Source organism: Polypterus senegalus, chromosome 7 (genome assembly GCF_016835505.1).
Source record: "Polypterus senegalus isolate Bchr_013 chromosome 7, ASM1683550v1, whole genome shotgun sequence".
NCBI lineage: Eukaryota > Metazoa > Chordata > Cladistia > Polypteriformes > Polypteridae > Polypterus > Polypterus senegalus.
In genome coordinates, this window is record NC_053160.1 from 134,698,221 (window position 1) to 134,724,066 (window position 25,846).

The 25,846-nt window shown below is 35.4% G+C and overlaps 1 protein-coding gene across 1 annotated transcript in view; it reads left to right on the forward strand.

The window, feature by feature from the left end:
• The window catches only part of LOC120532863 (ras GTPase-activating protein 1-like), a 183,507-nt gene that overhangs the window by 124,453 nt on the left and 33,208 nt on the right, over positions 1-25,846 (forward strand). Inside the window, exons 12-16 of the mRNA XM_039759308.1 lie at positions 2,789-2,876; positions 4,137-4,214; positions 4,536-4,693; positions 14,739-14,815; positions 18,278-18,450. Coding sequence (XP_039615242.1) covers positions 2,789-2,876; positions 4,137-4,214; positions 4,536-4,693; positions 14,739-14,815; positions 18,278-18,450 — 574 coding nt within the window. The remainder of the gene's footprint in view (positions 1-2,788; positions 2,877-4,136; positions 4,215-4,535; positions 4,694-14,738; positions 14,816-18,277; positions 18,451-25,846) is intronic.

Below are 25,846 nucleotides of genomic sequence, written 5' to 3' on the forward strand. Positions count from 1 at the left end.
GAATTTCCCCATGGGATTTGTAAATTTCCCCTTGGGATTAATAAAGTATCTATCTATCTAAGTTGATGTAGTGGGGTTAAATTTAGATAACTAAACAACAGAAGATTTAGAAGTGGAAACAGTTGACAGAGATGAGGAATGGTTGGTAGAGAATCCTTGATATATGGTCATAATTTTTGACTGAAAATAGTCCAAAAATATATTACAGTGCTCAAAAGAGGAATAAGGATTTTTAACGGCAGGTTGATAAAGTCTGTTAACTGTATAACAAAAGAGATCTAGGGCAACAAGTACCAAAGTCAATAAGGGTGGAATAGTACTTTGAACGTGCAGTCAATAAGGCACATCTGTATTCCTTCAGGTGTTCGATGTAAGCCAGGGCGTGAACAGCCAGGCCAGTCTTCTTCCAGAGCCTTTCCAAGTAGAGACCAGTTTGTTTTATGGTATGCAATTCTGCTGTCAACCATGGAGAGGTCCGGGAACAATTATGGATTTAATATGTGCATAATGATCCAAAATTTGTGACAATGTGAAATTATATAGTGACAAAATTTGCATAGTGCAAGACAACCCAGAAACATAATGGAGACAGGAAGCACCGACAGATATAGAAAAGGGTAACTGATCAATATTCTTGATATTTCAATCATATAGATTTTAGACTTATTTTAGGCAGGGGATAAGTGAAACTAAATTCAATCAGCTTGTGATCTGAGATATAGATAACAGACCCAGATGTACAAACATTCAGCAGACCAGTGGAACATACAAGATCCAGAATATAGCCCTTAGAATGGGTTGAAAAACCAATATGCTGCACAAAACTGAAACAATCCAGTACTGAACGCAGCTCACAAGCAGATGGATAGTCAGTATCCACATGAATATTAAGGTCACCAAGCAAAATAACAGCAGTAGACATGCCACAGACAAGAATGAGTATTCATAAAGATGAGAGTAAAATCCACCTGAACCTTAGGAGGCCTGTAAATTAATATAATGTGCAGCAAAGTCTTTCCAGTGATTTTAACAACCAGTTATTGAAAAGACACACTGTTATGAAATTCAAGAGTGGTTGCTTTAAGACAATCACGCTGGACCACCGTCAATCCACCACCTTGGTCCGTCAGGTGGGGTTTAGACAAGTAACCAGAGGGGGTAAGCAGATTTAGTTGCTTAAGTAATCACTTGGATTTTGCTACGTTTTTATAAGGAACAGCACGTCCAGTTTTTTTTTTAGAAGTAAATAAGTCGTTGGGGGAAGTAGTTTTATTAGTTAATGATCTGCTGTTCAGGAGCGCACAGTGGAGAGTTAAGTCAGATTGTAATCCTTGGTTACTCCAGTCAGGTACCTGTGGCAAGTGTCTCAGCAAATTCCATCCTGCAGACAGTCTTTTTGGGAAAACAGGTCTAACAGACCAAATTATGGAAATCGTGTCGGCGGATGCAGAGAGGAGCAGTGAATATACTGTGGATGAGCAACGTCAAGCTCCATGCATAAGCCGTATGTCACTGCTTCCAGTCTGGAGTGCATACGGTAAGCACGTAATTATGTTGAAGAGTAGGTAATCATCATCGGAAAAAGCAAAATCAGCCACTACCACTTTAGCCAGAACCCATTAACTAACTCCAACTGAGCAATAAACATAGTCAGCTAAGAAAGTGTTAATTGTAATCAGCTAAGAAAGTAAAGTCTTCCTCACCAACCATGCCAGCTCAGGGCGTGTACAGGGGAGAGGGCTCATGAAATATAGGCAGTGAACAGAATAAAAATTTACAAAAACACCAGCCTGGATCAAGTGAGAATCCATCCATAACAGCAACAAAGCCTAACACAGCAAAAAGACACTGGTGAGAAGCGGCAGCCAGATCGCGCACAGTGTACTCTCATCCGGAACCGGAAAAGCAAATGCTGTCCTGTTTAAGAGGAGGAAAAATACTTCCATTTTTTTGAATTTTGAACAATGTTTTAATCTACCAAAATAAGCCTTCTGTGGGCTGTTACTCTAGGTAATGAATTCTTTTATAGTGTTTATTTTTGTTAACATAGCTCTCCAAACAGGTTAGGTGTGGGGCTTGAAGATTTAATACATTTCTGTTCTCTTTTGGAAATATTGTATTGTGCTTTTATACCTTTAAGTACATGTTTTTTTACATATTGTGTGATCATTAAAATCTATAAAATTAAAAATCAAAATGCTTTGAATTGCATCCAAAATGTTTTCAACCATATATTTTGAGTTAATTTTTTAATACAAGACTGAAGTGCTCTAGTTTGTTCACAAATATATATGTGTAAGTAGGCAGTAGAGAAGTTCAAAATTCAATTGGGTGCTTTTCATACATGATATGCTGTGGCCTGTCTGTGAAGTTGTCACACTACACCCAGACTAGAAGATTTCTTTTTAAAGTTTGGGATGGTGGGCTTTGGTAGCAATGTGAGAAACAAGCTTGCCTATGTACTTGTCACTTCTGAAGTCATATTATTCCTAAAAATGCATTTTTGTATTGAAACTTCATAACATAGTAATATTTTTCAACATATGCATTATATTTGTAATACCAGTGAATACTCTGGTGATTAGAGGGTAGCAAATTTTATCAATATGGAAAGTACTCAAATGAAGCCATGCACATAATGTCTGTGAAAGGTAATATTGTATGGTACCATCCAGTATAACACATATTTAAGTACAAGTGCTTTTAAATCCAATGATATGGTATCATTGTATAATTGGCTTCTAATTGTGTAATATTCACCATTTACTTTTTTCTTTCTTTTAACTAGGCCAAACTGTTTTCAGATTGTAGTTCAGCACTTTAGCGAGGAACATTTCATTTTCTACTTTGCTGCTGAAACTCTCGAGCAGGCACAGGTATGTACACACACACACACACATATATATTTAATTAGGCAGCCCTTTATTTTATGACTTTAATGGGCAGACCTGTAAATTATATCAGAAGCCTCAAGTTAAGGATACAAAAGACATAATTTGCATGCTTGTTTCAAAATCAGAGTATTGTTACTTTTCAGGTTGATTGCCCCTTTTACTCACCTAACTTTATTTGTGCTAAAATTGTCACTGGCATTTGTCCAGCAGCAGATCAAGGAAATATAATGAAGAATTTCACTGGACTAAATGCAGCATTCCTCGCTTCAAGCTCAAGCAGGATGAGAATAATGGGCATTTTTTCCTTAATGTGAGATCATTGTTTGCCTGTTTATCCTAAGCTGCCATTTTCTGCAAGTGTGTTTCCTTTTAAGTTTGATTCTTTGGCTCATTCATATTGTTTGTGATAAAGAATATAAGGCAGGGTTTGAGCTGATATCAGGTTTAGTTACTTTTGTAGATTTGATGTCATTGTCATCGTATCTGTTTTTATGAGTTTCTTTTTTTATTATTCTATTTTCTGTTCTCCATGTTACTGCCTGATTTTCACCTTGTAGCTTTTGCAGTAGCTGCATCATTTTTTATTGCAAGTCTGTTTTTCCAAGTTTGTTGTTTGCTAGCCCAACACCATTGTGGTTGAGAAATAAAAAAAAAAAATTTTTTTAAATAAAAGAGCACACAGTTTCTGTTCAGAGGCACATGACAGTGGTATTTACCCACTTTAAATTTCATGCAGGGCTGCTTGGGAATTCAGGAAAATTGCCTTTATTTCCTGAGTATCTAGTGATCAAAATTTATAATATAAAATATTGTCTTTTATACCTTTTTGCCAACCTACTCAGCTGGCAGCAACAACAATCTGACAACTAAATACCAACTAAGGTAATATTTTACCACGGTTTAAGTTAGCCAGTGTATGTAATGCAATGTGTCAGCTGAAGCTAGACTGATTTGATGCTGTTCTTTACCATGGTGATTCAGCAACTTCCATCCTATAGATTACTAATAGGCATGGAAACTGATGAATTATATGCTCATCATGAGCAAGGTGTTGGTGAAAACTAAGTCTGGGAATGGTCTCAGTTTGTCAGTTCATCTGGATAGAATCAGATCCTTCAACATTCTTATCCAGAATTTTAATAACATTAATACTTAAAGACTGTTTGAGCTATTCTTTTAACGTCTTGGTTAAAGCAGCCAGTAAATGTACATTTCAATTTCCTTTGTAATTGATTGTTTTAGGGCTGGATGAAATGTTTGCAAAAATTCTGTAGTAATTTCAGGAAACCCACTCAAGGATCCAGTAAACGGCTAAGGCAGGTATGGATATTTTTGCATGAAACATGACATTTGTGGGTTTTTTATTTCTTTGAAATCCTTAATACTTTGTTTTGTTTAACATGCTTTTAAAAAATGTCACTACTTAAATTTTTCGGAAACATTCTAAAAGGTGTGTTTCAGGTTGCCATGCAGAACAGGTTTTGTATTGTTACTTTTTTAAAAACAATGTTTTGTTCATTAAACAAACTTGTAGATTTTGTTATAAAATTTATATCTTGTAAAGATGTGTACTTCAAACTGATAACTGTTTGTTTTGTAATATTCTGAACAAAACAGTAATAAATGCATATTTTTTTCCAGGTCAGCAGCTTAGTTTTAAATGTAGAAGAGGCACACAAACTTCCAGTGAAACATTTTACAAATCCTTACTGTAACATCTATCTAAACAGCATTCAAGTAGCTAAAACACATCCAAGAGAGGGACAAAATCCTGTGTGGACTGAAGAGTTCATCTTTGAGTAAGTTTGTGAGATTATTTAGTTATAGTGTTGCTTTTTGAATAATAATTGCTATTTAAATTTTAAACTAGTGAAGAAAAAATGTAAAACTTATGGAATTATTATGCCGTAAATTTTTTTACCTGTACTAAATGCAATGGAATCAGTGTTTGCCCTTCTCTTTTTCATATTCCAGACTTTCAGCTTTTTTTTTATATCATCCCTGTGTCTTTCTTTATGCAGTCACCCATTTTCTAACCCATTTAAGCAGTTCATTTTTATTGGGGAAACCATTGCCTATGTTGGCAGCATTGGGTACAGTGCGGGAGTAACCCTTGCAAGATCTGTATATCACTTGCATTAATAAAGGGCTCTTGTATAAACTAAGTAGTCTTTCTATGCGTGACTTGTATTGTGCCAGGTTATGAATGAATAGACAAGAAATAAAGGAAGTCCTGGAACTACCATAAGAGAAAAATTGTTTACAGTAAAATCTATAAATTTCACAGTCTATATATTGAAGACTGACCAAACAATGACCAAATATTCATTTATATTTGTAATTTCTTTACCAAACAATGTAAATTGTTAAATAAAATAATGCAATCAGTAAAAAATAAGAACATACAATCAATTTACAATTTCATTTATCATGGAATAACCTGAAAAGCTGAAGGAATGTAAAATATGTCTGAGAACAAGGAAGAACATTTAATTTCTGGAAGATTATTTGAAAGCAATTCTGTGAAAGTATAAAACACTTTTGACCAGGAATACTGCTATGTTTCTCTCGAAATTAGAGCTTAAGCACACACGTGTCCAATATATTTTGCAGCCTGAGAATAATGGCCATTTTTCCCTTAATATGAGATCATTGTTTGCCTAATTATCCTTATCTGCCATTTTCTGCAAGTGTTTTTCCTTTTAAGTTTGATTCTTTGGCTCATTCATATATTTCTGAGCAGGCATTAGCCACAGTTCTGCTCTTGTGAAAAGAATGGAGATAAATGCCATCAACTCAGAGAGGGAGAGGCAGATTTGTTGTACCGCATGAATGTCACTGAGCGAATAAAACCGTATAGTAAAAAAACAAGCGCTAACTTTTACAAGTAGCCAAAATTTACACCGGGTGTTACAGGCTCAAATCAAATGTATATTTTTATTATAATGTAGAACTAATAATAATAGTAGCAGCTCTATTTAAAACACAGAGTTCTGGTTTCGAACCTAGGACTTTTGGGTTATAAGTCAACAGCTCTTACCTCTGCATTATTCAAGAATATGTATCAACTTCCTGTCAATTGACATTTGAGCTTGGGTTTTAACTCATTGACAGCAACAAGTAAATTAAATGCTTTTTTTTCCCTTTGGTTATATTCTTGAATAAAAGCGCATGTGTTTAAGTGATATTTGGACTAAAGTCTTCACACATTATACACTTCACGCTGTTATTAATATAACATGGAAAAAGTTTCTGCTTTAGGTATGTGTTCAGCATTTCTTGCATTTCCTTTCATCCTTCACTTGCCCAGATTTTTGTAAACATGAAACACACATGAAATGTATGTATTACAAATAATGATATACTGCATCATTTGCCCTGTGTAACTCCATTCACCTCACCTCACATGGAGATAAGGAGCCTTGAGCCGGGTGAAGTTTTTGCCCAAGTTGGGCTCCGTCAAGGGGGGATGGGACAGCAGGCTGTTTGCTGCTTGTACTTGAACGACACATTTACAAAATAAGACACTGATGGAGAGGTGCAAAGGGATTTAAGGTGGGCTGGGATTACAAGTAGGCTTCAAGGATTCTAGTGTTAAATTTGAATTGCTTGCAATGAATTCACTGAAGAGTAACTTTATTGAGACCTAATGGGATAGGTATATCAGGAATCTGATTTAATAAGACTTTCATTTTACTTTGCCCTGAAAACATGCACTCTAATAGGCTGAAAAATGCAAGTGTTCTATCTAGCAGACACAGTGATAAGTGTTTGTTGATTCGAGAGCTAAACTTCCACTTTTTATTTTTCTTTCTTTTACTACATAAATTCTTGAGCCGTGGCACAAACCTGATCTTGGTTAATAAGAGACAACCTAGGTGGGCCTGCTTGTAGTCAACTATGTAGAAGCTAGTAAATTAAGAAGATGTAAAAATTAAGACTTTGGGGCACTTTAAAACTTTAATTTCAGACCAGTTTCATGAAGCTTACATATTTAATATAACCTGGAGAAACACACCAGTAATAATCAAGACAGTTTGTTTTGGGAGCTGTCCAAAGAATACTAACAAAAAGTAAGATTTAACAAGGTATGAGTTGCTGGGTGTGATTAGCATGTCTGAACATAAGCCCAAAAAATCTAGTTTAATTCAGCTTTCATGAAAATTTCTTCATTAAAACTGTCATGTCACCTGCTAAATAAATTCTGATTGAATGAAACTGGGAAGGCTAGCCCTCTGATGTTCAGGTTGTACCAGGTATAGACAGTTAAAAACACCTTTAATCTGCCTAAAAACTCAATTACTCCTTTCTAGTGGTTTCTCACACTCTGAACTGCCAATGGAGATGGTGTTGATTGCATGGGGATGACTTGACTTTCTGATGTCTGTTTCCAACAACAAATGCCTTGCATGCCACTGAAAGCATAGACGAAAAAGGCACCCTGCAATTTTTAATTCCAGGTGTTTCATGTCACAGCTTTAACAAAGATTCTGTTCACATCAATATGAAAATTGTACACGTTTCAGCCCTTTGGTTTCTCTGGATTTTCAGTGTTTACTCAAAGGCCACTTTATTAGGTGAATGTACTTGTTAATGTAATAGCATACTCCTCCAAACTGCCAATTGTATAACTATAAGTCAGTGTATAAAACTTGAACATGTGATCTAGAGGTTTAGTTGTTCCTAATAATAAAGTCTGGCATTTTGCAAGCCATTTAATTTTTCCTCATTGAATGAATACAGAGTCTGTTGTTGCATACATAATACAATGACATGCTTTTACTGTTATGTCTCCTCAGAAGAGTGACAATAATACAGCATTATCGTAAGACATAAAAATTATACATAGAGTGTATAATATAATAATGGTGACTAATAAACTGAAATATTACCTTGACACAAGCATTTGGACCCTTTGTTATAACACTTGAAATTTGGATTGGGTGCATCACATTCAATTCATCATTACTGAAGAATTCCTACACCATTTTATCTGATGTATTCATGATTAAATTAACTTTTTGATAAGGTTGAGTTTTTCTTGGACTTGAAGCCATGAGATTGATCCACCATTGAAAATCCAAATGTTTTAGGACACCCCAGTTTTTCCAGTTTTTATTGAGATTTAAGCAGTTCAAATCCAGTGAATTGCCTGAAATGCTACAAAGGTCATGTTTAAAATAAAAAATCTGGGTTATCAAAAACTGAAAATTATGTAATTTTCAGTGTTATAAAATATGTTTTTCAATTTTTAGCAAACTAAACTCTTGCAGTTTGTCTCTTACCTTTGTACCATTTCAGATTATCATTAGACTTGTACTGCTTACATTTCAATTATAGATTTTTTGTGATATATCTGCATTTTTTTATTGACCAAACATTACATCTTACCTGAAGAAGGGGCCCGAGTTTCCTCAAAAGCTTGCATATTGTAATCATTTTAGTTAGCCAAAGGTGTCATTTGGATTGACTTTTCACTACATTCATAATGGCTAACACAGTACAATACCCTAGTACTACTTGACCAAACATTAAAATTCAAAAGAGGTAATGGTTTCCAATCTGAGCTTCACAATCAGTGAATCATTTACCCTTAAATGATTTTATTGTTTAATTACCTGCTCTTTTTTTTATTCTGTTGTTCTGCATTTGGAAAAGAGTATTAATGATATTTAGTGATATTTATGTTTATAGTACAGTTGGAAATATTTATAATTTTGCCATAGTTCAAAGTTTTGACTTTCTTTTCTCATTTACTTTTTGGTTTACCTTTTTTCCTCTGGGGTTTACACCCCTAATTATGTCCTGATAATGAATAGGGTTGGGTATTGGCATTGATGCCCTGATTTTATTATGATTCATGATGGCCCAATTCAATCCGATATCAATTTTATCTTGACTGAATTAGCATTCACTGATATAGTTGAAGTGGTTTTTTTTTTTGTTTTTTTTTGAGATTACTTAACTATGCATGGAGAACATTTACTATAATGTGACAAATTTCAGTTTCAGTAACACATTATTTGATAAGTGTCTACATAGGGAAGAAATATTTGATTTGTAAGGAACAGGAAACATCAGTATTTGGAGGACGTGGAACAAAATATAATTGTTCTTTAAAAAAGAAAAAAAAAAACTTTTTCACAGCACTGCACTCATTCAGAATTCACAATAATTAACTTATGTATCGCCACATCAGAGTCGACACATATTGTTGGGTGTCCTTGTTTTAATATAATGCAATGGCATCTACATTATAAAACGTCAATATCGTCTTGCAAATAATTGCTTCTGAAATAGTAAATGTTATTCATGTGTTATGAATTTCCATGTTTACAGTAGACCCCCGCAAAGTTGCAGTTCAGGGTTCGTGGATTTTTCCTTAGAACCTTAACTATTAATTGTTAGTGGAAATCGCAAATATCCTCCGCAATTTTTTATGCCTTTTTTCGTGGCAGTACTGTGCTGTAGAGAGAACAGGAAGCAACCGCTGATGGAAATGCGGTTTGGGATGGTGAAAGTAACCAATCCGAGAGCGTTATTCATTTCTCGTTTCTGCCGATTGACTGCTGCCCTGTGACGCGTCTCCAGCTGAGTGGGTTCACCACCGCTGAGGGAAACGCGGTTTGGGATGGTAAAAGTAGCCAATCCATGAGCGTTATTCATTCCTCCTTGCTGCTGATTGACTATTGTCCGGTGACGCGTCTCCAGCTGAGTGTCCTTGTGTTTTCCATTTTGTTATGTGTATTAATTTTGTTATTCTTAAACGCGCAAGATGTCGCCGAAACGCCCTGCACCTTCTAAGGCTTCTGGCACTGAGCCTTAGCGCCAGAAGAAGTTTCAAACACTTCAGGAGAAGCTTGAACTACTGGATTTGCTCTGGCAACTAAAAAGGTTACACTGCAGTAGCGCGCCACTATGGCATTAATGAAAGCACCGCACGTTACATAAAGAAGAACGAAGCAGTGATCTGGAGTACCGTATGTGTAAGTTTCTGTGATAGTGCCAAAAAGTTAACAACCGTAAGGAATAAAAATATCGTCAGGATGGAATCTGTCTTGGTATTTTGGATTGCCGACTGCCGGAAGTAGAACATCCCCTTGGATGGTAACATCATCCGTGAGAAAGCATGTAAATTGTACCAGCATTTCTCTACAGGAGACAATGTAGCAACTTCCTATCACAATGTTCCTGAAACCTATAAAGAAAAGCCGGCACGAAACCTCACCAGAAGAAGACCCATCTAAAGATACGACGACTCCTGAAGCGCCTGAAGAAGAGGCGCTACCTGAGGAGTTTTAAATCCTCTGCATCGTACTGCACAGCTATTTCATCATTATCATCGATATCATTCATCATTGGTACCTGTACATTTTACTGTATTTTAATTAAATGAAATTATGTAATTTACTCTACTTATAACAAAGAAAACGACAGCACATACCAAAGAAAACGCGCTTGCGTGAATTACATCACGTATAGCGGTAACATCGGTATTTTACATTCTAGCACCACGGGAGACATAGCAGTACAGTACTATACAGTATACGGGTTTACCTTTACATTCTGTTTTTAGGTAATGTATTCAGGTAATGTATTAAGCTGAGTTTGTAACGAAATTAAAGTGCTTTGGGGGGCATACTTGTATTTAGGGTTTAAGCTATAAAAATAGACGCTTAAAAGGCATTTTTTAACCACATCCAAAAATCACGGTTTTTCACAATTCGCAGTTGCTCTAGGAACTTAACCCCTGCGAATTTTGGGGGTGTACTGTACACCCTTCAATTAAAACTGTTAGCTAAATTTATTCCCCTATTGGACATTTAAATCAATCCTGAATAAGTAAAAATAAGAGATACAGGGAAGACTGATACCTTTCTGTAATTCTACAAGTTAAACATATCCTCAGTTGCTAATGTGTAGCAGTCACATTAACCAGTCTCGAAAATGTGTCCTCACAATTCTTCCTTAGACACAAAGGTAGCTTTTTAAAATGAGGAGCTAGTGCTGATGCTTGTTGACAGTGGCATTGGATAAATGGAACATAAAACAAAAAGAACTATCCATCATGACTGACAACTCTGCTAATATGATCTGTGCGGTACAGCTTATAGAAATACTTCACGGCAGCTGCTTTGTGCACACACTGTCTTTGGTATTGCAGGCTGCTCTGAAAATTCCAACAAGTGGCCGGGTGAGGGCTGTTGCAAACGTTTTCCACACTACCAGTACAACTAGCCACGTTCTTAAAGAGAATCAACATTTACTGGACTTGATAACACACAAACATGTGACTGATACAGTAACATGGTGTTTCAATGCATTGGAAATGCTGGAAAGGTTTTTGGAACAGCTAGCCAGCCATCTCCGCAGTGAGCTGCAGTGTGCTTGACTGCAATACATGCTCCATAGTTATGTTTTTAATGTAGCAGCATGTGATTCGTCACGTAGGAATCTGCTGCCCTGGATGTTCAGTTGTCGCCAAGTTACAACTACTCTCTCCACTGATCTGAGCTATGTGGAGACGTTTAACTTAAGATCTTCATAAAGCCTAAGTACAATAACTTCTCTCATTTGCTTTCTGTTTGATACAGCATACGCAGTTCAGCAACCTGTATGATTTGTCGAAAGCCCTCATTTTCAGCAACTATGTGGGGTCTTGCATCTTTTCAGATAAAAGCTATAGATTATTTTTTGGCACATAGCAAATTAAACAGAAGCTTGAAGCTACACGCCATCTCTAATGTACAGTAGATTTCGCTCTACTCGTTTGAATATCGACTGAGATTAGCTTTATGGGTGACGTTGGGATAATTGATTTCTCATTTGTTGTGTTACAACAATACTGAACTTCTGAGCTGCACAGCTAACTTATGGCTTTGTTTTTATCCAATTGCTTTTTACTGACACATCATTTATTTTCACATCTGATTTAAGTGTTGAAAGCTGTGATTTCGGTGGAGGAGGACACAGCATTTTATGCAGTCCTACGTGCAGCCAGATACTTCTCAATTTATGTGGAGAAGTAAAGTGCTTTTTCTGTAGAAAACCTTAACAGACATGCTAGCAAGATCTACTTCATTGGAGGCCAAAAATGAAGACGAGCAAAAATCTACATGTGGTAATTCACAAGATTCACAAGATCGAACTTGTGACTTTAAGAATCAATATAGAATTGTTTAATTATTTGGAAAATCAATATTTTTACCCAGGCCTCATAATGAATTAATTAGATACCAGGGCCAAACAAAATAGCATTATGAATGATTTTGCACTAGAAATTTCAAAACTGGTTTTGCTAATTTTTTTTTGTAATGTGTGTTATAGGAAATCAATTTAGAGTTTATTTTTTTAAATTTCCTCATTGAGATTTTCATTCTCTTTCCAAGTGTTTTAGTTATTTAAGCCATTCTTTCCTAATGAGTATAAGGTATTGTGGGTCTAACACCATGTAGGAATGTGTAATTAAAATCAACATTTTCTGTATTCAGAGCCATTTAATCTGGTGTCTGTTCCATTCCCTTTAGCGATTCAAATGTATTATTTGCTTTATCCAATACTAAAACCAACCACTCCTTTGAGTTTTAAGCCCATCACACACCACCATCAGTGTAAAATTTTATGACTTTATGAGCATGCACTAATGACACTGGTGTTCTTATTTTACTTCTCTGTGCTACAGTTTATAACTGTTTGCTAGAAATGCAGTGTAGGTTTTATGTGTGTATTATTTATTTAGATTTTAAGTACAAACCGGATTCCAAAAAAGTTGGGACACTATACAAATCGTGAATAAAAACTGAATGCAATGATGTGGAGGTTCCAACTTCTAATATTTTATTCAGAATAGAACATAAATCACGGAACAAAAGTTTAAACTGAGAAAATGTATCATTTTAAGGGAAAAATATGTTGATTCAGAATTTCATGGTGTCAACAAATCCCAAAAAAGTTGGGACAAGGCCATTTTCACCATTGTGGGGACTGAGGAGACCAGTTTCTCAAGTTTAGAAATAGGAATGCTCTCCCATTCTTGTCTAATACAGACCTCTAACTGTTCAATCGTCTTGGGACTTCTTTGTCGCACCTTCCTCTTTATGATGCGCCAAATGTTCTCTATAGGTGAAAGATCTGGACTGCAGACTGGCCATTTCAGTACCCGGATCCTTCTCCTACGCAGCCATGATGTTGTGATTGATGCAGAATGTGGTCTGGCATTATCTTGTTGAAAAATGCAAGAGATGACGTCTGGATGGGAGCATATGTTGTTCTAGAACCTGAATATATTTTTCTACAATGATGGTGCCTTTCCAGACATGCAAGCTGCCCATGCCACACGCACTCATGCAACCCCATACCATCAGAGATGCAGGCTTCTGAACTGAGCGTTGATAACAACTTGGGTTGTCCTTGTCCTCTTTGGTCCGGATGACATTGCGTCCCAGATTTCCAAAAAGAACTTCGAATTGTGACTCGCTGACCACAGAACAGTCTTCCATTTTGCCACACTCCATTTTAAATGATCCCTGGCCCAGTGACAACGCCTGAGCTTGTGGATCTTGCTTAGAAATGGCTTCTTCTTTGCACTGTAGAGTTTCAGCTGGCAATGGCGGATGGCACGGTGGATTGTGTTCACTGACAATGGTTTCTGGAATTATTCCTGAGCCCATTCTGTGATTTCCTTTACAGTAGCATTCCTGTTTGTGGTGCAGTGTCGTTTAAGGGCCCGGAGATCACGGGCATCCAGTATGGTTTTACGGCCTTGACCCTTACGCACAGAGATTGTTCCAGATTCTCTGAATCTTCGGATGATGTTATGCATAGTTGATGATGATAGATGCAAAGTCTTTGCAATTTTTCACTGGGTAACACCTTTCTGATATTGCTTCACTATCTTTCTGCACAACATTGTGGGAATTGGTGATCCTCTACCCATCTTGGCTTCTGAGAGACACTGCCACTCTGAGAAGCTCTTTTTATACCCAATCATGTTGCCAATTGACCTAATTAGTGTTTATTGGTCTTCCAGCTCTTCGATATGCTCAAATTTACTTTTTCCAGCCTCTTATTGCTACTTGTCCCAACTTTTTTGGGATTTGTTGACACCGTGAAAATTTCAATCAACATATTTTTTCCTTTAAAATGATACATTTACTCGGATTAAACGTTTGATGTGTCATCTACGTTCTATTACAAATAAAATATTGACATTTGCCATCTCCACATCATTGCATTCAAATTCACAATTTGTTTAGTGTCCCAACTTTTTTGGAATCCGGTTTGTAGTTGATTCTAAGTTAGAAACCAAAGCTGTTCTAAAAATTAATTGAATGTTCTTTTGGCCATATACAGTTGAAATTGACTATTTCTGATGTAATATAAGCACAACTTTAAGTTCTAGTAAGAGGAAAATAATCCATAAAGGCATACCATGATTCATGTATCCTCTATTAGCATGCTTTAAGTGGAGTTTTGTTCATGGGTCTACTTTTATAACCTGGATTAAAATCCATACTGTGGACCCTCTTTTTTCCAGAAACTATAAGGCTGTACATTTACCAGTTGCAGCTAACATGATTGTGATAGACTGTAGTGATTATGCATTTTACAATCCTTTTGCAAGATTAATTTGTATGTGAGTTATTGATGTCCCCCCCAAGTGTTTGTGAATCAGCATTCAAGGATATGGGAATGTAAAGGAGCCAAGAGTGCCACCTTCTGGGAAAACAATGTATTGTGAATTTTTTTTTAAATTCAGTACGAATATATTTTCAAGTAATGTCACCCAGGATGTTAGGGGCATTATACAGTATATTTAATAAATTTTCTTTCTTTTTCTTCTAGTGATCTTGCAAGTGAAACAAACAGGTTTGAGATAACCTTGAGCAACAAGACAAAGAAGAATAAAGATTCTGATATATGTAAGTATATATTTTTTATTTGTAAACAGGCTTGTATTGGTTTTTTTTTACTATGCAACGCAAAGTTTTATAGGGATCCATTCCAAATTCCTGTTGCTTTTACCATTTAATTTTTCCATCTATCTCTCAGTTTATTTTATTTTTATATAGCACACTTCCCACATGGTTTAAACAATGAAGATCATTTAGTAAAAACATAATAAATACAGTAAAGGACAAAAGTACCTTGTAATTCATACATTACACACCTATATAAATCTGTCTCAACAACCATCCCCACCCCCTCCCAACTGCCCCCCCAGGTTCTTCTTTGGGTATGTGTATACATAAATACATTATGCATTGTGTATAACAGAGAAACTCCAAATATGTGCAAAGGTGGTAATACCATTGAAGACATTTAACTGCAATCAAGGGAAGAAGGTAGGCAGAATCCAGAAGTAGTGAGTTACTATCTGTGCAGTGTAGCTAATTACACATTTTAGGGGCTGTTATAATTTAAAAGCAGTAGTGAGAGCAATGAGTAGCAAGCCCTAAGTTCCTCCATCATCAGCAGTTAAGAGTAGGTTGTTCTTATTGCAGATAAGCAGGTATAATGCTAATATGAGGTTAAAATCCAAACTGAAGTTAGTGTAATGTTTTCAAAAGCCTAAAAATAAACTTTACATTCAAGAATTTTAGACAAATAAGAATAAGTTTGGATTAGACAAAAACAGAAACAAACAAAGGGATTTGATTTGCTTCTTTAGTACTAGAAGAGCTCATTTATGTTTGAGGACATTGTTATATTATTTATATGTAAACATATTTGCATTTAAATACTTAAAGTACAATTTCCTATAAAATCTTTTCAACTACAGTAATAAAATGTTATTACTTTCTAGCACTGGACTCTGATAATCAATTCACTGTTGAATGTGCAAGGAATATTTATTAAACTATTATAGACACATTTCCATTTTAAAATACATACAATTAGAAACTCACGGAAACATGTAGATAAATACCAGATCTGTTTCTTTTTAAGTAATATTTAAATTTTAATTGTATCTGTGCCAGATTGGAGAATATCTGTCAAGTAGAAATGTCCTACTTGTAGAAAACATTGAATGTAAAAATTTCTTATAATTTTAGCCTTGGATTAGAGAAAACTTTCTTTCACAGCCATTATTATACTTACTAACATAGAATTATGCTGAAATTGTGCACTGTAATGTTAATGTAAAAACAGTGTCACCAAGTCAAGTTAGTCACCAAGCATCGTGTACGTGCACTGGTCATTTTTAGACCTACTAAACAACTAACAAATTGTTTTTAAATTGTGATAAGTTGTCCATGTGAATCAAAAATGCAAACTCTACAGAGGAGACACACATCCAAAAATCCAAGTCTAGGCCAGTAGATTTGTTTATATGGTGTTTTGCTCTTTTGATTTTCATGGTCTGTCTGTTTTCTCATTTTTATTCAGCTTTACATTTTGGTAGGCAAAACTCAAGAGGGTTATAAATGAAGAGCTGTCCATTTTCATAAAGATACTTTTATTATCAATATTAAAACAAGATGTATGTGATGTCAGTAGTATATATTTAATTAAATATTTATTGAAGTAATGGAAAACAATAATTGTGCTAAAAGTAGTTGCCAGGTTGTATTAATGTTTAGTGCCATGTGACACTGCATGTTTCCTTTCAGTTTCTATATTGTGTTATATTCCTTAAAAGTTTGCATTGCTGACAATTGAAATTTTCAATACAAGGTTTCAAAAAGCAAGAAGCCCTAGAAAGGAATCAACCCCAGATCCCATTCTATCACAGCATTTTAAATTTGTATTAAGAGCCAAGAGATTCATATAAATACATAATATAGGTATTACTCCAGAACAGTTCAATAAAATTTGCATGCATTTTAAACTTAATAAGAGTTTAAGGAGTTTGAATTCTGATCACACGGTAAATTTTAAAAAAACATTAACAACAAAGGCATCAATGCAATTTGAAAAAAATACATCACTGAAGTTTGCTGACAATGCATTTAATTCAGTCTTTAAGAATGGAGAAGGGTTATATTATACTACATAAGTGGTCTAAAACATTCCCCTTAATTAAACAGATACACAAAGAGAAAACTCATTAGGAATGTTAATTTAACACCTGCCGGAACATTTTCTTTTTCAAAGAGTTCTTTAAGCCCTTCAGGTTTATATTTAGTTTAATACTGTATATTGATTTTTTTTTTTTTTTTGGTGGGTAATTTCACAAATTTTCCGGAAATTTCACAAAATTGGGTAATGTAGGGAAAGTCGAAATGTATGGTGATTTACATGGCAGTGCTTCTAATACTAATAGTAGTGATATTATAAGTTGTGTATGCAGTAGCCTGACAATGCAATAGTGAAATTGTAAGTGCTCATTAACAGGTTGGTATTATCTGAAGAAAAGTTTTTTTTATAAAGACAAAATAAGAAATTTTTAAATAAACAAAGAGCAAATTGCAAATAACTGAAAGAAGATGTTTTCATGATGATATGAGTCTCATAACGATCTTAAGTCAGTAAGACCATATTTAAACTTCTTGTCTCTGACAATATATTTCTATCCTTTTTGCAATTGATAGAAGGCAAGATTTATATTTTCAGTGTGATACTTGGCTGCCATTCTGCATAGCCCCATACATACTGTAATTAAGCATTGTCAGTAATAATAATAATAATACATTTTATTTATATAGCGCCTTTCCCATGCCCAATAGAATGTCATTGGAGTGTAGGAGAAAAAAATATAAACATTTTTACATGTCTAACCACTTTATGGCAAAAATAAATACAGTGGCTACTTTTGTTGCACTGAATAGCTCATAAGCCCATAAATTAGACATACTGGCTGAAATTCACACCCATGTGGTGTACTTATATATTCAAATAAATGCTTTCTTTTTTGCTAAGAAAAAATGTTTCTTTATTTTATTAGTACCTCACACTTAAGTGTTCAAGTGTCATGTTCCAGTGTATTGAGATCCCATAATTTTGACCTGTTGCCTTAATTACTTTTCAATATTTAGATTTTAAGTGTATCTTGCATCTGCATTCAGATTTGTTTCGTCTCCTTTGTTGTTTTAGGGGTTTTTGCATGCCACTGAGTTTTAGTGCCTGAGGCTTAGCTGATACTGATTATATTCTATCTACCCTTAGCTGATATCCATCCAGGCACTGCAAATATTTAAGTGTGGGATTGGTGGCTGTATTTTTAAAGTTCATTGACAATATCCAAGTGAAGTTTTTCAGTCTGGTTCTTGCAGTTTAAGTGGCCAATTGCACATGTTAATGACATTTCTTAATCATAATTTATATTTTATTATAAAAGATTGTGTAAATGAAAAAGATGTCAAGTATATGACATTTTAAATTTATTTAACATTTAAGATAGTCGAATGCCTAAAACCTTTTTTTTTTCTCTTACTTTTCAGTATTTATGCGCTGCCAACTTTGTAGATTACCAAATGGGCAGGTGATGGATGAGTGGTTCCCACTCAGTTCTCACATTCCTCTAAAAGGTATTGAACCTGGTTCACTACGTGTTAGGTCAAGATATTCAATGGAGAAAATCATGCCTGAGGAAGAATATAGTGAATTCAAGGAGGTAAATACATATATTTTGGTTGAGTGTTGGAATTAAAATCTGAAACAACAAAAGCATCAATGCCATTTGAAAATGAGTTTATGCAGTTATTTAATGTTTTGAAGGTATAGTAAAATATATTACAATTGTATAATATTTTAATGACTAAATTAATGCATATAATGTGCTTTCCACTGATAGATTCAGAGTGTGGTATCTTCAGTATAAACTCTATTAATATGATAGTGTCCCAAGTTTTGAAATGGGTACACGTGCAATACTGATTTTTACACAACTTTAGAGAACCTTTTCCATAACACCAAACCTTTTATTCAGTTGACAAACAAACTAATATTGAGGAAAAATGACTGCAGAGAGACCTCTTTTTTTAGGTTGTTTTTGTACAGCATTATTTACCTCTAGTCCGTGCTAGTCAACAGAAACTGGGCATGTTAGTGTAGTATTGCCCAGAGTCAAATAAGTGTGGTAATACCTAAAGTCGAACAGCCCTGAACACTTAAAAAAATGTCTAAAGGGCACATAATTATGTCCTAACCATTTGGTAGAATTCTATCTATACAAATAACGACAGGGCAATGTCTTAGGAACAAAAGGATGCCAAGTCTTTTAATGGAAATAAAAGTTTTCTGCCTACAGAGGGCTCAATTGTGTAGACACCCTAAAATCAGAGTGAAATGAAGATGTGGCAGGCTAGTCCATTTTTTCAAAAACTTAATTTCTGCTACTCAAAATGCTTTTCAGTATCTTGTGTGGCCCCCACGAGCTTGTATGCATGCTTGACAACGTCGGGGCATGCTCCTAATGAGATGACGGATGGTGTCTTGTGGCATTTCCTCCCAGATCTGTATGAGGGCATCCCTGAGCTGTTGTACAGTCTGAGGAGCAACCTGGCGGCGCCTAATGGACCGAAACATAATGTTCCACAGATGTTCTATTGGGTTTAAGTCAGGGGATCGTGAAGGCCATTCAGTTGTTTCAATTCCTTCATCCTCCAGGTACTGCCTGCATACTCTTGCCACATAAGGCCGGGCATTGTCGTGCATTAGGAGGAAACCAGGACCTACTGTACTAGCGTAGGGTCTGACAATGGGTTCAAGGATTTCATCTCGATACCTTATGGCAGTCAGAGCACCATTTCCTACGCAGTAGATGTCTGTACGTCCGTCCATGGATATGCCTCCCCAGACCATCACTGACCCACCACCAATCCTGTCATGTTGAATGACGTTGCAGGCAGCATATCGTTCTCCTTGTCTTCTCCAGACTCTTTCACGTCTATCACAGCTGCTCAGGGTGAACCTGCTCTCCTGTAAAAGTACAGGCGCCAGTGGCGGACTTGCCAATTCTGGTGTTCTTGAGCAAATGCCAGTCGAGCTCCACGGTGCTGGGCAGTGAGCACAGGGCCCACTACAGGACGTCGGGCCCTCAGGCCATCTTCATGAAGTCTGTTCCTGATTGTTTTGCTAGAGACATTCACACCAGTGGCCCTCTAGAGGTCATTCTGTAGGGCACGAGCAGTGCTCAGCCTGTTCGGCCTTGCACAAAGGAGCAGGTATCGGTCCTGCTGATGGGTTGAGGACCTTCTACGGCCCTGTCCGGCTCTCCGAGAATAACAGCCAGTCTCCTGAAATCTCCATGTTCTGGAGATTGTGCTGGGAGACACATTAAACCTTCTTGCTGCAGCACGTTTGGATGTGCCATCCTGGAGAAGTTGGACAACCTGTGCAACTTCTGTAGGGTTAAGGAATCGCCTCATACTGCCAGTAGAGGAGATTACTCAAGCCAAAACTAGCACGAGTGGAAAACCAGCCAAAAAAGATCAAGAGGGAGAAACTTGAAATGACCTCCACATGTAAAAGCAGTCCTGTTTTGAGGGTTTTCTAATTGTTGCCACTTTAGTGCACCTGTCGTTAAATCCATGAACACCAATACAGCTGAAAGTGATTAACAATGACCTCAGCTGCTTAACCAACCAGAAAATTATCAGACAGGTTTAATTGATTTCATGCCAGGCCCAATAAAAAAAGTGTTCCTTTAATTTTTGTGAGCAGTGTGTGTGTGTGTGTGTGTATATATATATATATATATATATATATATATATATATATATATATATATATATATATATATATATATATAATATAATATATAAAAATCAGTAGCCACCTTGTTAGGTACTCCTATCTAGTACCTCTCTTATCTCCATAATAGCCCAAGTTCTTCAAAGCATGGATTCAGCAAGGTGTTGGAAACATTGTTAAGGATTTTGGTCCATACTGACTTAGTAATATCATTTAATTGTTTTAGATTTTTTTCACCACACTTTAATGTTTTGAACCTTCTGATCTGCCTCATCACAAAGGTGCTCTGTTAGAGTATGATCAGGGAAGTATTAAGGCTAATGAAATAAATAGAATTCCTAGAACCAACATGAAGCGATATCTGCTTTGCAGTATGCACCATAATTAATCTAACTATACATCTGAAAAAGAGTAGAACTTTATAAAGCGATACATTGGCAACAACAATGCTTATATATTCTGTAACATTCAAATTACACTAAGTTCATATTAAAAGGCCTAATGTATCGTAATAAAAAATTTTCACACCATTACAAAACCACCTCAACCTGTACCATTGACACTAGGCAAGATTGGTTTTTTAATTTTGTTGTTTTTGACAACTTTTATAGGTCTATAGGGTCAATATTGTCTCTTATACAGAGTTTATTGAAATTCTAACTAAACATGCAACATGCTGCTATTCTGTGACACTATAATTAGTGAGTAAAAATAACTCGAAACCTCTATCTTCCTTACCTGGAAAAATCCCAGAACATGTGCATAAAGTATAGAGGTTCTATCCAATTCAGTGATATATTGCAGTACAAACATTGAACTAATAGTTTTAGATATTAGGGAACAGAGCACAGACATGGTTGCAGGAAATAGGGAGACTTCTGAGCCTAACATTTTTTTTTGTCCAGTTTTGTGGATGACATTCCCACTGCAGTTTTATTTACATGTGTTTAACTGCCAGGGGTGCAACCTTGAATGGCTTTATGCTACTGTAGCTCAACTTCTTCAAAATCCAATGTGTTGTATGTTCAGAGATTCAATTCTGCTACCACTATTAATTTCACCTAGTTTGGCCATTCTCCTCTGATATCTTTTATCAACAAGGCGTTTCTTTCACACAGAGCTGCAGGTCAGAGAGTGTCTTTAGTTTATTTAACTATTTTCTGTAAGCCTTATACAATATGGTGCATGAAAATCCTAAGAAGTTGGAACCTACATGTCAAGCACAGCTGAACATATCATGGCCAAAGTCATTTAGATTGTGGTTCATGCCATTGTAATATTTAGTAGAACAAGCTGTTTTTGTTAACAAATCTGTATTCCTAATTAATAGTTATTGTGTGTATAAATTGTAAAATAAGTATTTCATTAATTTTTCTTTCTTTCATACTATTTACCTAATCTTCTTGCTCATTTTCTGTCCTTCATGTTTTTTAAACTGCAGTAAATGGTAGCATTTCTTATCTTATAATTTTAGTGAAAACACAGGCAAACAGACTTAGATACTGCCAGCTGACTACTATATGATTAGCTTAAGAAAATGAATGAAAATGTCTTCTGAATGATGGACTGGTTGCAACAAAAAACAACCATTTAGACCACTGGCTCCCAAAGTAGGTGATATCGCCCCCGTGGGGGTGGTAGTAGCCTCAGGTTTAATTGGGGTCATTCTATAAAAATGAGTGCGGTTAAAGTACAGAAAAAAGAGGGATAAGAAAATCTTGAAAAAACATTTTCGTACATATATCATATTGTGTAGCATAAAGTTAAAATCGTAGAGATTACTTTATTTTTCAAATAAACACACTAAATGTAAGTTTTAACCGATTGGGCGTCAAGTCTGCTGACAGGACTTGACAAGCAAGAGTTGGCAGGCAAATGTGTCACATCTTGTACTTAATATGTGTATGTAAAGACTTGTTGAGAATAATACTATAAATAGGTAATATATATAAAATCTCGTTTAGATTGTTTCTGAATTGTGTGACAAACAGGTTACACTAGTACAAGTGCAATCAGTATTTAAAAGCTTTATTTCATATTCCATACCTTCGATCTTTAAGGATCACATACAAAGAAAGGTAATTGTATTATTGTACTAGCAGAATACCTGCGCTTCGCAGCGGAGAAGTAGTGTGTTAAAGAAGTTATGAAAAAGAAAAGCAAACATTTTAAAAATAACGTAAGATGATTGTTAATGTAATTGTTTTGTCATTGATATGAGTGTTGTTGTCATATCTATCTATTTATATTATATATATATATATATATATAGATATATAGCAAAATACCCTGCGATTGGCAGCTGAGAAGTAAAAGAAAAGGAAACATTTTAATAATAATGTAACATGATTGACAATGTAATTGTTTTGTCATTGTCATGAGTGTTGCTGGCATATATATATATATATATATATATATATATATATATATATATACACACACACACAGACACATATATATACATATAAACATATATATAAATATATATATATACACACGTCTATACACATATATATACAGTTATATATACATATATACATATACACTGTATATACACATATATATACAAATCTACATATATATATCTACATATATATATTAGGTGGGACTCGATTAAAAAATTAATCCAATTAATTAGAGGCTGTGTAAGAATTAATCTTGATTAATCGTATGTAATCGACACGTAAATTTGCCCCAAATCGCAAATGTTTTTTTTTAATTTAAAACGGTTTTAGTGGGCTTACAGAATCAAATAATAGACATGGACATGAATATTGTAAACTGAAGCTGTTTTAATTTCTGAAAAAAAAACTTTTAAACTGCATTTGAATTCAAAACAGAAACAAAAATATCATCCCTGGTTAAAATTGGGCAGACTTAAAAATAAAGTGGTAGTTTAAGTACTTTAAGTACATTTTCAGAATAGTATTGTCTTTAAATAATAATAACCAAAATTTCAACATAAAGTGCAGTTTTTCTTCTTAAAAAATAAGTCAGAAACATAAAAGGTAATTTGACCAGCTTACTCTTTAAACTCTGAGTAACATTAGCCAAAATTATTTTGTACATTAGGCTAAAACAGTGTGATCATTGAACATTTTGTAATTAGATGTATTTAGAATTACTAACGGTCACGGAAGTCCAATGATCCCCAGTAAGAGCCACAAAGTCCGCTTTCTGTAATGCATCTAATTTTGCTTGCTTTTCAGTGTGCACAAAACCATGCTTTTATCAAGGCTTCGCCGGTAGTCGAAATGATCAGTCGAGGAACGCTTTATTCCGACTCTAACATTTTTGTAGCTGTGATGTGTGCATCAGTGTAATGGATGTACCAGGAAATCATGCATTGACAAAAGTTCCCGCTTGCTTGGAATTGAAAGTGTGATTAAATGCGTTATTTTTAACGCTATGGAGTACATGCATCGAAGCTTCTCAGCTGTGCTTGTGCTAAGAAAGGGAAAATTTTAAAATAACGTAACATGATTCTGCTAACCTAATATTTTTCATACGTCCCAAACCAAGGAGATGCGAAGGTAAAATGAATCGGTAGCGCTACATAGTCAGTACACCCTCTCGAATCGAACCTCAATGTCGGCGTTAGAGGCTTAAGACTCTACAATTAGCCACAGCGTGTGGCTTGTCTATGCTAAAGTATGTATTGTAGATCGGGTATATATATACATTTATATATATATATATATATATATATATATATACCCGTACGCAGTGGAGAAGTAGAAGTTATGAAAAGAAAAGGGAACATTTTAAAAATAACGTAACATGATTGTCAATATACAGTAATTGTTTTGTGAGTGTTATTGAATGTTGCTGTCATCAAGGATTTGATTATCATTATTTCTTTCAATCAGGCTCGTATTTGTAGGATGTGTTCAAGTTACATTCCGTGTTTGTCAATCGTTGTAAAGATAAGAGGTTTCATTCATCGATTAGTTCCTTACTGCATCAATAAACAGCTCGCCTTCCTTTTATCTGTGATGTGACAAACTGCATGCACGGGTTTTTTTTACACTGTCTTCCTTTAGCAGGACATTCACTTTTTCCACCGTGTGCTTTGTTTCCGCAGTAGCTGCACTTATGAATATGATTGTATGTATAAGACGCTTCATATTTTTTGCTGCCTTCTCAATTGTGTAATTCGGTTTTTGTTCAGCACTCTTTGGAACTGTTGCTTTTTGTCTGCGCATTGCGTCAGTTCACGTGAGCCGCTTGGTGTTCTTGCATCGAAGGTTCCCAGCTGTACTGGTGCCATCTCGTAATGTCAGCTAAGACCCGCACTTAAAAGTTTCTCTCGCAGTTTCAATGAGTTTGTGCCAAACACCACCCTGACCATCTCATCTTCCTCTGCATAAGCACAGTCCTTCACCCGTGAACATTTACCGGCAGTGTTTGTATTGGATTGCCGCTGATGGACGGCCTTATATGGGCAGGCACTAAATTACAAACGCTAGTGGCAGCCTGTCTATGAACTTAATTTAATATAAACTTACGGTTCACGCTGTGCTTTGTTTCCGCAGTAGCTGTACTTATGAATATGCTTGTATGCATCATTTGCTTCATAATGTTTTTCTGCCTTCTCAATTGTGAAATGGCGCTTTGTGCTCATCGCTGTTTGGAGTTCTTCCTTGTTCTCTACGCACTTACGTAGGAGGCTTGATGATGTCACACTAAACTCCCCCACGCCATCTCCAACTCAAGACTCCATTACATTATATGGGGGAAAAATAGCTTCCAGTTATGACCCTTATGCGTAGAATTTCGAAATGAAACCTGCCCAACTTTTGTAAGTAAGCTGTAAGGAATAAGCCTGCCAAATTTCAGCCTTCTACCTACACGGGAAGTTGGAGAGTGAGTGAGTGAGTGAGTGAGTGAGTGAGTGAGTGAGTGAGTGCTTTGCCTTTTATTAGTATAGACTAGCAAAATACCAGCGCTTCGCAGAGGAGAAGTAGTGTGTTAAAGAAGCAATGAAAAGAAAAGGAAACATTTTGAAAATAACGTAACATGATTGTCAATGTAATTGTTTTGTCACTGTTGTGAGTGATGAGTGTTGTTGTCATATATATATATATATATATATATATATATATATATATATACACACACACATAAATACATACACACATACATACACACACATATATACACACAAATACATATATATATACATACATACACACACACATATATAAACATATATATACATATACATACATATCTACATATATACACACACAGCTATTTCAGTATCAGTGCAATACGCTGCTTGTTAAAACGGATAACTCCCGCTCTTACGTGCA